At 38.1% G+C, this 20203-nt stretch overlaps 2 protein-coding genes across 11 annotated transcripts in view; one reads left to right on the top strand and one right to left on the bottom strand.

The window, feature by feature from the left end:
- The window catches only part of ccdc169 (coiled-coil domain containing 169), a 239433-nt gene that overhangs the window by 116912 nt on the left and 102318 nt on the right, over positions 1 to 20203 (top strand). The gene's annotated exons all lie outside the window — the stretch shown is intronic.
- Positions 1 to 20203, bottom strand: part of nbeaa (neurobeachin a) — a 127160-nt gene that overhangs the window by 52846 nt on the left and 54111 nt on the right. For all 10 annotated transcript variants that reach the window (XM_082156946.1, XM_082156952.1, XM_082156953.1 and 7 more), the window contains exons 3-8: positions 19491 to 19591; positions 18085 to 18180; positions 16829 to 16950; positions 11818 to 11944; positions 8548 to 8667; positions 7976 to 8122 (exon numbers count right to left, since the gene is read on the bottom strand). In XM_082156946.1, the coding sequence (XP_082013072.1) occupies positions 7976 to 8122; positions 8548 to 8667; positions 11818 to 11944; positions 16829 to 16950; positions 18085 to 18180; positions 19491 to 19591 (713 nt within the window). The remainder of the gene's footprint in view (positions 1 to 7975; positions 8123 to 8547; positions 8668 to 11817; positions 11945 to 16828; positions 16951 to 18084; positions 18181 to 19490; positions 19592 to 20203) is intronic.

Genomic DNA, 20203 nt, shown 5'->3' with positions numbered 1-20203 from the left:
TAAGCTATGAAACTTGCAGGATGTTGTAATGGTACATAGACCTCATATGTGTCAAAAGACCAAGGCAAGTTTGATTTCTCATGTCATGACCCCTTTAACTTTCTAAAAGACTGAATATTAAGCATTATAGGCAATATTATAGGCATGCACATAAGAAAATACAATCTGCAACATCTAACTGCCTCACGAGTCTACAGCAGCACTTCTGAACAGGAATGACAGATGTATTAGTAATGAGACCAAACACAGTCACACACACGCACAGAGCAATTTTTCAAAGAACAGTACGATGCAAATAAGCCCTTGCACTGGCACTGAGATTCGCTGCAGTTTCCTCAGGACTAGTGCCAATGTGTCCACTTAGCAACACACTGACTGGCACTGAACACAGCATCAAAACTTATCTTCCAGACACGCCTCACACACTCATTCCGGACCAAAATACGCACAAACAACTAGCTTAAGTTTAACTAGCTCTCTAAATAGGGACATATCTTAGCCTTCTATTATTTATAAACATTATTAAGAACAGCATGAGAAGTTTAACCGTGCAAAGAGTCTAGCAGATAAAGCACAGCGTGCTATCAGAACACTAATTAAAGCATTAAAACTAAAACTAAAATCTAAATATGTCCAAAAATCAAGACCATGAAAGAGGGGAAAATATTAACCAATAATTTCAATATGGTTCTCTTCCCCGGTGTCATCCAAAGACTAATCCCATTGTATAAAATAATAACCAATAAATATGAGAAAGCACATCATGCTGTCAGCATGCTAATTAAAGCATGAAAAAGAAAAAATATATAAATATAAAAAAATAAATATTTTTACAATATAAAACTAAAATTATAAATAAAGATTTCAAAATAAATAAATATACAATAGTCAACTTAATTATTTTGACTAGTCAGTGGTTTTATGCCCGTCATATCCACCATCATGACTCATCTCTAAAAGTTTTTTTTTTTTTTTTTTTTGAGAACATTCCAGAAAGGTTTTATCAGATTCATATAACTTCTGAAGACATATTGCATCAAATTTGCATCCAAACCACAACTACTATAGGTCAGAATCACATACACTATGAAAAAGACATTGGTACAAGACATCTCCTTCATTGTATCAACTCAATATTTTTATTTCAATGAACTTAAAACTTCAAGGCAACCAGGTTACTCACTTTAAGTTAAACCACCGATAATTGTTTCCAGTGTGGGAGCAGTGAGTAGTGAACACACACTGCAAACACTAGACACTCACACCCGGTGGTGCCCAGGGAGCGTTTAGGTGTCTCAGTCGTTTCCTGCCTGTATTGAGAATCAAACCCATGACCTTCGGGTTACAAGTTTGACTCTCTAACCATTGGGCCACAACTGCCCCATGAATATAAACCTGCTGCTGTAATCTCATCCAGCATTCGACATATGCCATTCATCTTGAGTCACGGAGGGCACAGCAGCACTGGCAAACTCAACCAGCTGTCCGGGAAACGGGTCACTGCCTCGACACCCTATGGCAGATATCCGATGCTGCAAAGCCTGCACACTTTTTCCTTGCCGTCTCTCTCTCTCTTTTGCTCGTTGCAATCCCATGAGAGGACAGCCACACCAGCAGCAGTGACAGAGACTAACAGCACTGGAATCCAGCAGAGCTTTCATACACTCTGATGAATGATGATCTATATAACTTAAACACACACAAAGGCGCCAGTCCAGACGGCTCTCTTTGCGACAATGCCAAGTGCCCCATACCTCACATGCTAATTACCACGGCAACACACAGCCAGAGAGCAGCTTGTTGGCTAACACATGCTGACCAGACATCTGGACTTCCTTTGGTACCAGGACCATATCAACTGGCTGCAGCAGCAATACACACTCACACCCAGACTTTCACAGACAAACAGACAGCTAAGGACACAAATGAGCACACATTTTCCACATAAATGATATGCATGTAATATAAACATATGATCCACTACATACTACACATACCAGTTTTGCAGTATGTGTGCTGTGCAGAATCTGTACATTTCACGCATGCAGTATACAGAGCATATACACTTGACCTTTATCTGAAGTGACTAATCAACCATGATTTTTACCATCTTTTCCTTGACTCGTTATTTGATCAGACTTCCAAAAGTTGACATTTTCACACAAAATTGAATTAATAATGCAAAATAATTGCTTTTCACCAGATGGTGTTTATTCCAAAATGCAATCTATTGAGGTAATGTGACAACAATGTAGCATGCTATTATTTGAAACGTTCATCTCTGCATAATGCGTACTGTTTCATATAAGGAATTGAACTGAAAAAGCAATAAAATCAGCAATATCGAACACTAATTACAGTATCTGTAACATTTATTGTTGCATGCTGCTTACTTCCTCCGATCAAAAGATTTTTTTCTTTTAAAAGAAATGAATACATTTATTCAGCAAAGACAGATTCAATTTGCATTAAAGACTTTTATATTGTCACAAAAGATTTGTAATTCCAATAAATGCTGTTCTTTTGAACTTTCTATTCATCAAAGAATCCTGACAAAGAATCTATCACAGTTTCCACAAATATATTAAGCAGCACAACTGTGTTCAACACTGATAATAATAACAATAATAATAATAATAATAAATGTTTCTTGGGCAGCAAATCAGCATATTAGAATGACTTATGAAGGAGTAATGATGCTAAGAATTCAGCTTTGCATCACAGGAATATTTTGTATTTTAAAATATATGAAAATAGAAAACAGTTACATAAAAATAGTTTTAAATAGTAAAAATACTGGTTAAATTTAGTAGGTGTGCAATTCCTATCATATACTACCATTTATAAATGTTGGGTAGTACAGTAGTAAGCAATGCACATAATGCAGCGAAAAGCATTCCATTATGTATCCATAGTATTCCATTATGAACAAGCAATTTGTTGCTATGAAGCAGCATCTTAAAGGTAGGGTAGGCAATTTCGAAGCAGCTAGCAATAGCAAGCTAGCTTTGAAAGCCAGAGACCCCACCCTCCCAAGAACAACAAAAAGTGTTTATGAAAAAAATTGCCTACCCTACCTTTAACAAGAGCTGTAAGAGATTTTTGCATTAAAAATCCAAATCAACTTCTATATCAATAATGTAAAACATTCACTGCATATATCAGGTCTCTCTCTCCATCTTCATGACAGAGAGTCAGAGCGTTGTACACACATCAGAGAGTGTACACACACACACACACACACACACACACACACACACACACACACACACACACACACACACACACACACACACACACACACACACACACACACACACACACACACACACACACACACACACACACACACACACACACACATCCCATGAATAATCCACACTCTCTGCTCTCTTGATTTTTCTTCTATCGCTAAAGTGAGCTGCAATCAGGCGCCGGGGAACTTCTAGCCGCGTGGGTCCAAGGATTAATAATTAAAAATCCCTCAATAAGTCCAGATGCAGTTAACTCTCTGTGCCAATAGAGAGAGAGAGAGAGAGAGCGGGGGAGAGAGACAGTATGACATGCTTTCGTTTTTAATTCTCAGATTTAATGTAGACTTTATGTTCCTATTAGCCTGTTCCTAAAAGAACACAAGGAATAATAATAAGTTATCACTTTTATTTATACAAACTAATATAACGATAAAAGCAATATTTACCTAAATATTGTTGTTGTTATAATAATTATTACGTACCTTAATATTATGAATCAATTAAACATTACTAAACAAAAAAGAATTTACTTATTTTAATAAAAAGAGACTTTTTTCAAAAAAAATGATCGATTCACTGAAATGGACTGTTAGAACTGATTCATGGAAACAAATCAAACTTTTATGACTTTCATTTATATGGACAAACATAACTATACACAGCAATATTTACCAACATATTAATAATTAACTAAATAAAATATGAATCAAATAAATATTAATAAACAAAAATTATAAATCATGTTTTTACTAAAAAATATTTAGTAAATGTCACACATTTTTGAGTGAGGATTTAAAAAAAACTGTCAAAGTTTGAATCAATTCACTGAGATGGATGGTTATTAATCAAACTGAAATGAACCAACACAGTTTCTGCTACTGAAGTTTAAATCAAAGAGGTTATTAAAACATAGTCTAATGAGATAAAAATAAAAACATACCTAAATTAAATGAATAAACTTTGTCAAATAAAAGCACATTGAGATATATATCATGTTGCTTAATTTTATATCAACAGCAAAATCAGTGTTAATACATTGTGAATATTAGAAATATCGGCCTGTCCTGTTAGGCAGCAGCCAAAACAAGCTGTGCTTTGCCTAATGAAAAAACAACGCAAAGATTAGAACTGAGAGATGCTGTTAATCATCTGTCCATTTAGCCATAATGTACAATAACATCATCTGACTGAAGTAAACAAAAGCTGCTTATCACCAGATCATCTGACTCGGGTAAACAAGCCCTGTCCGCACGCTTCCTGTGAGCTTAGCTTAAATTAGGGAGCCTTGCGCTCGGCTGGACGGAAACATCGTGCGGGAGAAAAATCAAACTTGACGGCTTGGATTTCCCCTCAACGCTCTTCTCTGAAATACAGCTATTAACTGGTCAACCAGAAAGATGAGACGGCGATTAACATCACTTATCTATCCTTTACTCTTCGTTTTATACCAAGGAGGGATTTTCCAAGGGTTCATCTACTTTAAGCGCTGCTTTGGCATAAACACTTCACCCCATCAAGCAGAAGCAGCAATCGGTTCCCACATGCATATAGACCCGCGAGACAGGCCCGTCTGAGAGGTGAGAGTCCGGTTAATGAACGAGAAGAGAGAAGAGAGTGGAACATCAGGTATTATTAACAGATCTGTCAGGGAAATGTAGAGCCGCTGTAATGAGAAAGTACTTTAGCACGGCGCATGTTTCAGGAATAGCTTTCTCAGCCCAATGTCCGATCAGTGAACTTCTTCACAAAAATGGAAAGCATACAAAACAGATTGAGAAAATGCACTGCAACAGTCCGGGCTTTTATCAGTTCACCTGGAAACACAACCAACAAAAACACATTCTCCAATTCATAGGTGCACTCCTGACATGACAGCATCTGTTAACATTAGTTAATGCACTGTGAACTAACATGAACATTTTTATTAACTAACATTAACAAAGACTAATAAATGCTGTAAGAATATATTGTTTATTGTTAGTTCATCAATAAGATAATAGCTCCATCTAAACTATTTTTATTTAAAAATATTTTTCCAGCTTATTGCATCATTAGCAAAATGTGAAAACTCAATGCCAAACTAATTCATCTTCTAGAATACGTTTTGGGAGTTTATTTTTAGTCCATCTCCTACCCTGAAGTCTGTTTTGCAGAGATGGACTAAAAGTTAACTCCCAAAACTTACTGTCAGATTCTGGAAGATGAATTCTTCAAATAGTGGTAGAAGAGGATGTGGTGCTGGTCCTTCAAGAGTCACTCTCAATCTGTCTGTCTATAAAGCCTATAAAAAAAGCAGTCTTCATGTATTTCACTACACTTCAGCTTGTGATTCTTATTAAGAGGGGGTACATTTTTAGGATTCTTTACCTAACCCAAGTCTCTGAGACCCTGACACCTTGCTCTTCTGGAGACTCCAGGTAGGTTGTAGTTCTGGAAAATGGTGGCGCTGGAGACTAAAGGGTTCCTGATGGTTTCACACTTAATTCTTCACCTTAATTCCTAATTCTTTTGCAATTAACATGTGTCTTTTCTTCTCCACCTGTATTTGTCTGACCCTGCTGACCCAATGAGCATTTCACTGTCCAATGGTCATGCCTTAACTGCAATCTCTAGTATTGCATTAGTATTGCATTCTTCTCATGGGCATTTAATAATTTTTGACTTTTCAGTCTGAGTTAAATCTCTTTTTTGGCTTATTTATCTGTAAAAGAAAACGTGCCTAATAATTCTGCACACCTGAAAATAAGGCATTTTTCATTTCCAGCCTTCATGAACAATTATATTTCACTTATAAATGATTAAATACAAAATTAATTGTAGTTATTCTGCACGCACTGTGTGTGTGTATATATATATATATATATATATATATATATATATATATATTGTATGTATATATGTATATATATATATATATATATATATATATATATATATATATATATATATATATATATATATATACACACATATATGTGTGTATATATATATATATATATATATATATATATATATATATATATATATATATATATATATATATATATAATTTAGCTTTAATTTTATTTCAGTTTTAGACATTTTGGTATTTCAACTTATTTGTTGTAATGGCAACATTTCTAACTAAAAGCTGGAATACACTACACGACTTGTAAAATCGGATCCAATTTTAGAACACTAGGCATCATAAACTTGCCAACTTTGTAAATGGTCACAGAGGAAAATCTGTTACGCATGTTCTGTTCATTTTATTGGAACACTGGTAGTAGGACAGCTTGGTTTCAGTAGCGATGCATCATATGCTACGATGTGTGATCTAAAATTGGCTCATAATATCGAACATGTGTTGACATCCCCCAACTGGATGGAATCATAGGCCCTGTTTACACTAATGTGTTTTCGTTTTAACACGGCGTTTTAAAATGAAAACAATACTTGTCCCTAATGCCGTTTCAGAAACGATCTCCGTACACACTAAATGGCTGAAAACGCATGTCACATGATCGTTCATGCACACTGGGCATGCGCGTACAAGTCTAAACAGTTGCCGATTGCTCTAATAATAGCTTGGCTCTTGCACATGTAGGCAGCAGCAGTATTATTAAATGCAGAGTTTAACTGCACAATGGCTGCTAAAACGGACAACAAAGTCAGCAAAGCTTGCAGTTCAGTCTCCATGTGATCGTTTACATGGTCGTCAAGGCTGGTCTGTTACAAAGCCTTTGAAAGAGTAGGCTCTGGTCTGTTATTGTCTTGTTCAGGTAGCGTAGTGTGGTAGTTAGTTTTCAAAAGTCTCCGTTTTGGTCCGTTTACACTGAAACGCAACCCCGGACTTTTCAAACTAAACCGGGGTCTGCAGCGTTTCTAAAAGTCTCCATTTTCGAGGGTTGAAAACTCTGGAGAAGTGTAACGCCAGGCGTAACCATAGCAAAAGCTATGCGTTTTTTAAAACAAAAACACACTAGTGTAAACAGTCTGAAGCTAAAAAAATCGGAAAAATCTGCAGACTGGTACAGACTTTCGCCACCATCTAGTTAACAAAAAACAACCCTGAATCAACTACTAAGTGTCTCTTTATCTGAGGAGCTGCATTCAAATGACATTTGAGTGACTTAAGACTTTAAATCACTTAAAAGGTTTAATTTTAGTATATACATTATCATAGAAACCAAGTGTCTAATGTTAAATGCAATTTAATGTTACACCGTATAACGATGTTAAAGGCTCAGGGAAGGAGGCGGGAACCTGTGAACACTCAATGTAACTTTAATAATAAAATAAACAGACAACAAAACGAAAGTAAAGCGGAAGCCCCTCACGGTCGACTGCCACATAAACTAAAACTAAAACACCAATGTAAAGTCCCATGCCTGGTCCTCTCTCCTTCTTTTTATGCTTCCGGAGCTCCTCTGTGGGACTCAAGGCTAGTGTGACACACAGGTGACGCTCATTAACACTCACACTCCGTTCCCATGGGTCTCTGCCCTGCCTGCTTCTCGCCACACACTGCCTGTCAGTTTCAGAACTAATCCATCTGAATGTTCTCAGCATAGAGTGTAATTACGGCATAAAGTAATTGGTCACAAAACACTAATTTTGTACTTCAACAATCAAGCAGCAAAGATGGAGGAGTTTCTCACAGCAGCGCAGCGCTCTCCCTGTACAACTAATGACCATTCTACATTCAGACACTCTCTCAGAAGTGATCTCAGGGGTTGTACCTTATATCCGGGTCCGAGCTGATGAATGGCAAAGATCTGTGCGGGGTTCAGCGCCTCGCTGAAGACATAGACAGCTCCGAGCTGCCCACAGAACACCCGGTTAGCATCCGCAGTCTCTGAAGAGCCCAGGAAACATTTATCATAACTCTGCAGGATGGGAGAGAGGAAGAGAAAATAATAAAGATAAAGGAAGAAAAAAAAACAGGAAGACAGACACCAAAAGTGGTTCAATGGATTGGGAGTTTTCTGAAAAGGCCCTCTGGAGCAGTTTACTTGCTATCTTCTTGCTATCATCTTGTTCTGATTAACTTTAGCTAGTCTAGTCACAATGTACTTTAAAGGTTCGCCTTAGGGAAAGAGGGACACTATGGCTTCTCCATATCTCTTTGATCCATAGAGACAAGTGCTTATCTGAACACGTATCATTTGGACCCTTCAGGTGCAATCTTTTTTAAAGCTGAGGAAAAAAAGTTCATGATTTTGGCAACGTCGAGATGGTCCTGTGCTTCTCGAGGCTGTGTACGGTAAAAAATGAGAACGGTGGGAAAGCTGCTAGCAGCACAAACACTTACATCATTGGTGTTGACGTGCCACGCCATGTCGCCGTAGGAAACCAGCTGGCCATTGACATAGCAACGGATTTCACTATTCCTCCAACGGTTGTAGATGTGGACTATGCTGATCATGTACCACTGCAGGAGAGGACAGGAAGTAGAAATAGGTATTCGATATTCACACAGCCAAGCATGAAAGGTCATTTACTTAAAATTCTTAAAGGTACAGTAGCAAACATAGTGTTCATTGTGCAAGAACATTTCCACCACAGAATAAGAAAACTTAATAAAAAGGTAATAGAGTCAAACAGTGCCCCACCCCCTTTTTCAGCAGCACTGGTTTTAGAAGTATATTTTTCCATTCATATTTCCAATAGGGATTTTTAAAAAAAGTCTTCATAATAAAGAGTTATAAGCAATGAAATTAGCCAATCAGCAACGAGGTGATTCATAACATTTGGCACTTTGAAGTTAAAAAAGACAAAGGTACAAGACTGTGTACTTAACAGCTTTACTGAGGGAAAGAACTACAATCCCATAAAGCATTGCGAACAGCAGAATCAAATTGATGGATTACAAATGTTGAATTTCTATATAAAAACAATGTTTTTTCAGTTTATCACAAATAAATAGAGAGATCGACATGATTACGCTGCAGTGCTTCATGGGGATGGGCGGAGCTAAAAAGCTATTTTGGTGTGCGTTGCTTTTTTTGACTCTCTGATTAGTGTAATTCTCTGTGCTGCATCATGGGTAATGCAGTTTTTCACCAGGAATTCCACTGTTAAACAATTATTTTAAAAAACAACCCCTTGTCTACACAAGAGGTGAGCGACTTGCGATTAGTGTATTGCGACTTTTGTCACAATTCTGACTTTTAGAGTTTATAACTGGCAATTTTGAGTTAACAATTGCGATTGTTTTGCACACAATTCTCACTTCATTTCTCACAGGTTTGAGTTCACATCACATTTGAGGGGTGCATAATTTTGTGGATGAAAGGATCAGTCTATATCATGAAATGCTTATTTCAGTATTTAATAATATTGAACCATTCCTTCAAGCTTTGGACCAAGAAAATTTTGTGGAAATGACCCGGCCCCAAAATGAATATGTTCAAATAGATCAAGCACATAAACCATCATCTCATTACATGCTTCTAAACTGAGAGCTAAATTTACTAAAACAGAATCATTCTGTTTGATTGCAGCAATGCTAAAAGCTGTTTTGGCATATGAATTAAAGATCAGAGCCCTGACGTTTGAAAGCTCTCCAGCGAGGAATACAACAGCACGGATCACGTAAAAGTGTCAACCATGTATCGTAATTCAAATAAATTACTGTGGCTCGTCACAGATCGGGAGATTTAGATAATGCAAACTTCCTCAAAAGGCCTAATTTCCCAAATATCCTCTCCACCTTCCAAGCATGTTATTAAAACGTAAGGCGATATTAGCTGGGGTGACAGAGGGGAGGATAAGCCAAAATCTGCTAGACTGAAAATCCATCCCATAACTGAGATTTCATAGCTTTTAATGCCAGTTAAGATTTTACATAAATCCAAGAGAGGACTGTCTTTGTCTAGACTAGGCTTTGAATCACAGCCCTAGAGTAGTCCATTGCTGAACTTTTCCTCTGACCCCTTGGTGTCTATTGACCAATAACAAGCTGTGAACAACTGTGCTATTTAAGTTCTGGACAGATCTTTTAGCTCAGTTCAATTCAATTACATTTCTTTTTTTTTCGCATCTCTGATCCTCTGTGATCCCTTGTTTTGGCTCTTTTCTTCCCCTCTTTAATATCTAAGGAAGCTTAATATAAATCTAAGAGTGACTAACAAAGTGGTTGATTAAAATCCAGCCTTTTTGTCCCACCGCACTGTTTCAATAACAGAACAAAGTGCTGACTAATTGGGTTGGGTTGTGAAGTTCATTGTTAGGCCGAGTACACATTTTCTCACACTAGCGTGTGTGTGTCTGGGCGAAGGGGGTATAGCTTGCATTCTAATTGGCACACAACCCTCCCTTGCCGTCTTCCTCGGTGAGCAGACAGGATGAGGTATCATATTCAAACATCCCTTGCCAAACTGATTTTCATTTGTCGTTTAACAACTCGTGCGACTGAGCCGAATTCATCCCACTGGGACAATAAGAGGAGCCAAGTTATCAAAAACCAGATGTTGCTGTATCAGCCCACTCTGAGTGAGAAAAAAAAAAAAAAAAAAGAGAAAAGAAGAAAGAAAAGAGCGATAAATAGGCAGATCTTGTGTGCTAAAGGGGAAAAAATGTGCTATGGGAATAAATCCCTCTGGAATTCCCTTTGTTCCTTAAATGCAGAAGCTATCAAATCAGAAGGGCTTTAGGTATGGCTGACTCAGTGGACATCAAATTTGTGCAAAGATAAAGACAGAGAGAGAGAGAGAGAGAGAGAGAGAGAGAGAGCCAGAGAGAGAGAGAGCCAGAGAGAAAGAGAGAGAGAGAGAGAGAGAGAGAGAGAGAGAGAGAGAGAGAGAGAGAGAGAGAGAGAGAGAAGAGTGTACTGTGTACTTAACAGCTTTACTGAGGGAAAGAACTACAATCCCATAAAGCATTGCGAACAGCAGAATCAAATTGATGGATTACAAATGTTGCATTTATATAAAAAAAATATTTTACGTTTAACGCAAATAAATTAAGTATTTTGAGAGTGTAGAGAGATCGACATGATTACGCCGTTCGCAGTGGTTCATAGGGATGGGCGGAGCTAAAGAGCTATTTTGGTGTGAGAGAGAGAGAGAGGTGTGGTTTTATACAGCTGCTGCTGCCAAGGGGCTCATACAGTTATATGTGCTGATCACCTGATCATTCACTTCCCAGATATTCCCATAGAAATAACTTTGAAGAAAAAAATTTGAATGGAAAAAAATATATTTTCCATTATAATGTTTGTTGTGTAAAAAAACAACGCTCTGTACATATAGTTCCTGACAGTTACACTTTGACTTCATATTTGTCTTCACCCTAGTATCCAATTTATCATATTTATTTGAAGGATTGATGTAACTGAAGTAGCGACAAATCTTTCTTCCCTATTGTAATTTACATCCAGGTGGTTTTCGAAAAGAATAAATTGTGGTTCTTTCTTTTGGTTGTTGTTTGGATGGAGGCAGATTTGAATGTGGGCTTGCAGTTGATTACTCCAAATATGAAAAATAGTAATAGAGTTATGTCACTAATGAAAGAAAATACCATAAATTTGTACTGTAGTCTAGTTATGTCTACTTATGTGTGTAGACAGGCCAAAACTCACCTTCCTGGGCTGGAAGTCGTACTTCACACAGTGTTGAAAGCCTTTCCCCTTCGACTTCAATGATGTCACAATTAAACAGTTCCCCACAAAGTGCGCTGAGTAGCCAATCCCTTTGCTGGTTCGAAAACTAGGAGACAAAGAAAAGAGGAAATTTTATGAATTTTATGAAATTGATTTTATGAAGAAGAAAAAAAGTATTAGTCTTATATACAATGCTTGATGCTTGAAAAAAACACAGTGCTTGATGCTGAAAAAATTAAAAAATAACGGCAATATGAAACAATATTTCAACATTTTTAAAGGCAACTTGCCCCCTCCACAGGGTTTCATTCAATATGAATCAGCAAAAACAAACTCTAATTATATTCACAACATTCTCCCTGCCTCAAACAACTCAAAAACCTCATTATTCAGTCCATGCTACAGAATAATCTGATTTCAACACTGCACTTTTATAGTCAGACATGGAAACTCATTGAAAATATGGAGGGAGGATGTCAGGCTTTATTCTTGGCGGGAAAACAAACATGGCTGACTGAGTCATTGGCAGCAGTGATTGCTGGGAGCGCTGGCTGCTGTCGATAAGGTGACTGGCTATCAGTCGGTGCCGTTTCTCTCGCTCCGCGCCTGCACGGCTACATAATTCTATGCTGAGCTCACCACGGTAACATAGAAACAGGATTACATGCTGATTTAACTGAGGTCAGTGGCCCTCAGACTTCTGAAGTGGTAATCTATACCTTCAATGTCTCCGCCTCAATACAGTGCAACCGCTGCTACCCCAACATGGAGGATATACAGTACATCATTCGCTGTTACAAATATTAAAAAAGACCACCTGGTGGTAATCATGTTGCCATGGTGATGTTGTAGAACCATTCAAAATCAACATTATCACCTGAGGTGCACTGCTAATGCTAGGAGGACTGGACAAGATATATGTATACTGTATGTGTGTGTGTACACATGACATATTACACCGTGTCATTATTTATTTAACAAAAATAAAGCCAAAATGGAGATCCAGGGGTGACAAACTAAGTACACCTTATGATTCAATTGCTTGTAGAACCCCCTTTAGCAGCAAGGAATCATTTTCTGTATGACTTTATCAGTCTCTTACATAGGAATTACAGGAATTTTGACCTGCTCTTCTTTACAACATTGCTTCAGTTCATTGAGGTTTGCGGGCATTTGTTTATACACAGCTCTCTTAAGGTCCCGCCACAACATTTCAGTTGGGTTGAGGTCTGGACTTTGACATTGCAACACTTTAATTCTTTTCTTTTTCAGCCATTCTTTTGTGTACTTGGGATTATTGTCCTGTTGCATTGCACGGTCTGACCGTGGGGTGAATTTACTGAGACGAAGATTGGCAACTGTCTTGAATGATTTCCACTTTAGAATAATCTTCCTCACTGTAGAATGTTGGACATCAAATTGTTTGGAAATGGCCGTATAACCCTTCTCAGATTGATGGCAGCAACAGTTGCTACTCTAAAATCATTGCTGATGTCTTTCCTCATTGGCATTGTGTTAACACACACCTGAAGGCTCCAGGACCAGCAAACTGCCCAAACTTTTGCTGTTATAGAGGTGATCACGCTCGCTGATGATCAATTCATCAAAGGCATTTGATTAGCAGAGTCTGACTGCTACTCACCCTCTTAATTCCTATGGAAGCAGTAAGAGTGTACTTAGTTTGTCACCCATGGCTTCTCCATTTTGGCCTGGTTTTTGTTAAATAAATAATGACACGGTGTAATATGTCATGTGCTGTTGTTCACCTGAGGTTGTATTTACATATAAGACCTGCCAAGGACCAGATGATTTTTTTAATCATGCCCCGATACATAAAGCCACAGAATTCAATAGGGTGTCCTTTCTTTTTCACATGACTGTATACTAATATACAGTGAGGAAAATAAGTATTTGAACACCCTGCTATTTTGCAAGTTCTCCCACTTGGAAATCATGGAGGGGTCTGAAATTGTCATCATAGGTTCATGTCCACCGTGAGAGACATAATCTAAAAAAAAAAATCCAGAAATCACAATGTATGATTTTTTAACTATTTATTTGTATGACACAGCTGCAAATAAGTATTTGAACACCTGAGAAAATCAATGTTAATATTTGGTACAGTAGCCTTTGTTTGCAATTACAGAGGTCAAACGTTTCCTGTAGTTTTTCACCAGGTTTGCACACACTGCAGGAGGGATTTTGGCCCACTCCTCCACACAGATCTTCTCTAGATCAGTCAGGTTTCTGGGCTGTCGCTGAGAAACATGGAGTTTGAACTCCCTCCAAAGATTCTCTATTGGGTTTAGGTCTGGAGACCTGGCTAGGCCACGCCAGAACCATGATATGCTTCTTACAGAGCCACTCCTTGGTTATCCTGGCTGTGTTCGGGTCAATGTCATGTTGGAAGACCCAGCCTCGACCCATCTTCAATGCTCTAACTGAGGGAAGGAGGTTGTTCCCCAAAATCTCGCAATACATGGCCCCGGTCATCCTCCCCTCAAAGAACTGTTAGTCTGCCTTTAAAATGTCCACCTCCACTCCATTTATTATCCTAAATTAGATGCACCTGTTTGAGGTCGTTAGCTGCATAAAGACACCTGTCCACCCCATACAATCAGTAAGAATCCAACTACTAACATGGCCAAGACCAAAGAGCTGTCCAAAGACACTAGAGACAAAATTGTACACCTCCACAAGGCTGGAAAGGGCTACGGGGAAATTGCCAAGCAGCTTGGTGAAAAAAGGTCCACTGTTGGAGCAGTCATTAGAAAATGGAAGAAGCTAAACATGACTGTCAATCTCCCTCGGACTGGGGCTCCATGCAAGATCTCACCTCGTGGGGTCTCAATGATCCTAAGAAAGGGGAGAAATCAGCCCAGAACTACACGGGAGGAGCTGGTCAATGACCTGAAAAGAGCTGGGACCACCGTTTCCAAGGTTACTGTTGGTAATACACTAAGACGTCATGGTTTGAAATCATGCATGGCACGGAAGGTTCCCCTGCTTAAACCAGCACATGTCAAGGCCCGTCTTAAGTTTGCCAATGACCATTTGGATGATCCAGAGGAGTCATGGGAGAAAGTCATGTGGTCAGATTAGACCAAAATAGAACTTTTTGGTCATAATTCCACTAACCGTGTTTGGAGGAAGAAGAATGATGAGTACCATCCCAAGAACACCATCCCTACTGTGAAGCATGGGGGTGGTAGCATCATGCTTTGGGGGTGTTTTTCTGCACATGGGACAGGGCGACTGCACTGTATTAAGGAGAGGATGACCGGGGCCATGTATTGCGAGATTTTTGGGAACAACCTCCTTCCCTCAGTTAGAGCATTGAAGATGGGTCAAGGCTGGGTCTTCCAACATGACAATGACCCGAACACAGCCAGGATAACCAAGGAGTGGCTCTGTAAGAAGCATATCAAGGTTCTGGCGTGGCCTAGCCAGTCTCCAGACCTTAACCCAATAGAGAATCTTTGGAGGGAGCTCAAACTCCATGTTTCTCAGCGACAGCCCAGAAACCTGACTGATCTAGAGAAGATCTGTGTGGAGGACTGGGCCAAAATCCCTCCTGCAGTGTGTGCAAACCTGGTGAAAAACTACAGGAAACGTTTGACCTCTGTAATTGCAAACAAAGGCTACTGTACCAAATATTAACATTGATTTTCTCAGGTGTTCAAATACTTATTTGCAGCTGTATCATACAAATAAATAGTTAAAAAATCATACATTGTGATTTCTGGATTTTTTTTTTGTTGATTATGTCTCTCACAGTGGACATGAACCTATGATGACAATTTCAGACCCCTCCATGATTTCTAAGTGGGAGAACTTGCAAAATAGCAGGGTGTTCAAATACTTATTTTCCTCACTCTGTATTTTTAATATATATATATATATATATATATATATATATATATATATATATATATATATATATACACACATACACACACATTTCTATTCATGTAAAAAGGAACACTGCGTAACATAATTATATATATGTGTGTGTAAATTCCTTTTGAAGAACTGCTGTTAGAGCCATATAGATATTAATTTTATGTATAAGCATGTGACTTATACATTTATATACAAGTCACATTTATATATACAGTAATAATTCAGTGCTTCCTTAAGGCCAATATATTCAGTGTATTCAAGTCATACATCTACAGTATGTCTCTTTTCTTGGAATCCAAATCATGACCTTGGCACTGTTAGTGGCACGTTCTATCAGTTGAGCTACAGGAAATGATCATGTAAAATTTAATTACAACTGTGTATACTACTGTAACTCATTCTGCAGCCTTCGATACAGTGCATCAACAGATCATCCTATCTATTCTCTTGACACACAGCATAATGGGAACTGCACTCCACAAGTACTGTAGGTCCTTCAGGCTATCTTGAAGGGGATTACCAATGCTTTTGTGCAAGAAAACATGAGTAACATTAAAACCAGACTAAAGAATAAAATGCTACAGAAGTGTAGAATATAGGCCTTTTAACTTAGCACTGACATTAAACTAAAGGTCAAAACTAACAAGGATCCTCAGAGCTACTCTGCAAGGCATCTTCAGTTTACGCTACTGGTTTCTAAAAAACAACCAGAGGTTCTTCAGACATTCTCTTATGACATTTAGGAATTTTGTGAATTTCTCTAGTTTGCCCTCTGGTGCGGCAGGCTTTTTTTGGTAACTGGAAAATAGGGCAGGGCTCATCTCTCCTAAATTAGCAGTCTCTTCTTGTGGGCCAGCCCTGTAGAGACACTTACCACTTCAAACAGAAATGGTAATATAATATTTCCTATGCACAGATCTCCCGTGTTTCTACCACGCTGAGAATCTTGAGGCTCACAGGTGTTGGTCTAAGTCGCTCAGAGTTTCTGCAGTCTTGGCATTTACAGTATAATGACTGACGACTGGTCAGCATTAAGCCATACTAGTACTTCTGCTCTTCCTTAATGTATTATACACATCATACTCACCAGTATAAGTATGGTTTATCCTTGTCTACATTGATATTATTGAGTGGGTCCATTCGGAACCAAGTGTTGAGAGTGAATCCGTTCTGGTAAGGCCACTTAGCAATGGGCGGCAAAGCAATGGCCTGCCGGGGGGCAAAACACAAGGGAATTAGAAGCTGCATATTTGCACAATTAAAACAGCATTTGCAGAACAAGCTGGCATATAATCAACTGACCATTTTGTACAAATTTGACCTTGGTAAAATGGTATTTAATACATACAATTACATACAATTTGCACTCTAATAACAGCATCTGTGGTGTAGTGTTGATTACCACGGACAATATTTTCAGATCATTTGACTCATTTCTCAGTTTGTACGAAACAAAGAAAAACATTTACACACTTTACAGTGGAAGTCTGTAGTTGGAAATGTGAAGCTTCTATTTGTAAATGAATATGATTCAATAAAGATAATTTTAATAGATAATAATATATCAATATTATTCATATTTAATGGTATAATTATTTAACATTTACATAATTTAAATGTACAAATATATCATTTAAATACACACCGTTCAAAAAGTTTGGGTCGGCAAGATTTTAAATGTTTTTTTAAAGAATTCTTACCAAGGCTGGATTTATTTGATTAAAATACAGTAAAAACAGTAACATTATGAAATTTTGTTATATAAAATGTAATTTATTCCTGTGATGGCAAAGCTGAATTTTTAGTATCATTACTCCAGTCTCCAGTGTCACATGATCCTTCAGAAATCATTCTAATATGTTGATTTGGTGATCAAAAAAAACATTTCTTATTATTATCAATGTTGAAAACAGTGTTGAACTTTTTTTTCAGGATTCTTTGATGAATAGAAAGTTCAAAAGAACAGCATTTATTTGAAATATACAACTTTTGTAACATTATAAATGTCTTTACTGTCCCTTTTGATCAAATAATGGATCCTTGCTGAACAAATATATCAATTTATTTTAAAAAAATCTTACTGATTTTGTACAGTAGTGTAAAGAACTTTATACATATAGTATAGTATAGTCTCTGCATATTAACCTGGGAAAGGAAAGTGTAGCGTAGAAAAAAAAAAAGGTAAAATATTCCCTAAGAAATAAACAGCATGATAAGTTATTATTGTTGTTGTTTTTGTAGTTGGTGTTTTATAATCATAACACACTAGTCTCATGCTAACAATTATAATGTCTGGAATGATTCTACAAAAGCTTTATTGTAAAAGGAGTGGGAGAGTCTCACCGCCGCACTGCGTCCTGGGAAGTTGAAGAAAGTGTCAGGGCCGTGCCGCTGAGGCATCTGATTCAGCACTGATAGGAGCTTAATGGCGTGTCTTGGCTAAGGGAAACAGGACACAAGAAGGAAGAGAACAATTAAGAGAACATTGTAATTAGTGAGAGAGAGAGAGCGATGAAAAGAAATTATAATGAAAGAAGACTTTGACAATGGAGGAAAAGATGTATATGTTCAAGACAGTCAAAAATAAATAAAATAATTAATGGTAACCATCATCAACGAGTCAACAACCCCCCCCCACCCCCCCCCAAAAAAACACCTCTAATTCAGCCAATCAATAGCCTATCAATCAGTCTTAACCACGGCAGCACAGTTGAAAATCGATTCGTAGGCAACCTCAAACAGATGTGTCCATGGAGAGGACTGGCGGACAGGAGATCGTTGGCTGGGCTTGGAAGTCTCTAAAGGGAGCTGGCTAATGATCTGCACATATCAGATTTCTATGAGTTTTAAGAACATATTTTAACATTCATAGTTTGATTCCCAATCTTCACGGTCACAAGTTATTAACCCTATAACAAATAAACTTTATAGCAGCCATTTTTTTCATGAATCATTAATAATTAAAGGCCCACTGAAGTGCCTTGGAACGCGCAGCTTTGTATGATGCGTTGATGTAATTTCCACTGAAACAGGAAGCTAAGGCGGGATATATTGAAAGGCTCCGCCCCCTTTTCAAATAGCCAATAGCGTTTAGTTTACCTCACAGACTGCAAGTCGTGCTTGACAGCACCATGGAAGCGAATCAGAGCGATGATGATACTCTGGATTCAATAGTAGATGTGTGAATAAATTCTAGCCATTTCATTCTTAACCAACGTACAGTCGGAAAACGGAATAAAACTCGAGCGTTTGAGCAACCGAACACACATCTCCAACCCATATTGCTCAGTGACGTGTCAGATAGGGTGCGGGACGCTTTCGATTCTAGAAAGCATTTGATTGGACAGAAGATGCGATGAGAAGCTGAAAATCCTAAAAATACGTGATCCATTTTAGTGGAAGTGCGAGACTAAGTTTTGAATGCTTATATCTCCTAAATGCAAATCTTGTCATTGTTTTGGAACACACCAGCTTATTCAAAACCTTAAGGCTAACATATTCATAATGAAAGCTAAAAAAAAAAAACGTACATTTTGATTTCAGGGGACCTTTAACCAATGAAAAGTTTAAAAAGAGCTTTTGACTAAACCTCATATCCCTATAGGATCTTCATAATGTCTGTCAAACCTCATAACTCCAACCGCCTCTATCGTGAATGAAGAAGTCCAGAACATGAGAAGGTAATTGCTTTCAGTGGCCACTGAAACTGAACGGCATCCAGTCAGTGTAAAAGGGGCAGGAAAACTCACCCACATGCCTCCGTCCCCCCTCAGCATGCTGAATAACAGCTTCAGTTCCTTCACTGTGATACTATAGCTGGCCAAAACCCCCAGCATGTCCACTAGGAGATCTGAGAAAGACAGAAAGAAGAGAATGAAATGACTCAGCATTATCGGTGCACAGAATTGCAGACTCATGAGGATGATGTCACCCGGGGGCAAGAAGCCAATCGTTATCTTTCTGCTGGAACATTATCTACAGCAAGTTCTCTTGAGGCTCCTTTAGTCATCAGATCGTGGCTCTCAACGGCATGGAAACCCAAGTCTATTCATTCACATATCGGCTGTTATGGCTCGGTGTCAAACCGTCTGCTGATGTAATTTGCGAAACATCTGCGTTATGAATTTAGAAGCTCTTTAAAACGTTGCGCGAGACATGAAATAATCTAATTTCGAGAAAAATAACAACCCCTTAGCAGTGATGTTTGTCGTGGCTTAATATCATTGTAATTTGATTTTCAAAATAACCCAGTTACACGCCATTCACTCAAAGGCCACAAATTTGGTCAAAAATGGACAGAAGCTGGAAGCGTATAAGAACTAATTGTCTGATTAGCAGCGGAATTTTCTAACACGCGGATCTGTCTAAAGAACAGTTAGAGAGAAGCTTTCTCCCAAATGTGTTCACAGAGCCAATTTTACACATTACCCCTGCAATAAACGACGGCCATGGTCCACTGATC

The sequence above is a fragment of the Leuciscus leuciscus genome (genome assembly GCF_965113295.1).
Source record: "Leuciscus leuciscus genome assembly, chromosome: 24".
Lineage (NCBI taxonomy): Eukaryota > Metazoa > Chordata > Actinopteri > Cypriniformes > Leuciscidae > Leuciscus > Leuciscus leuciscus.
The sequence above is the reverse complement of the archived record's forward strand: the minus strand, read 5'-3'. Positions and strand labels throughout refer to the sequence as shown.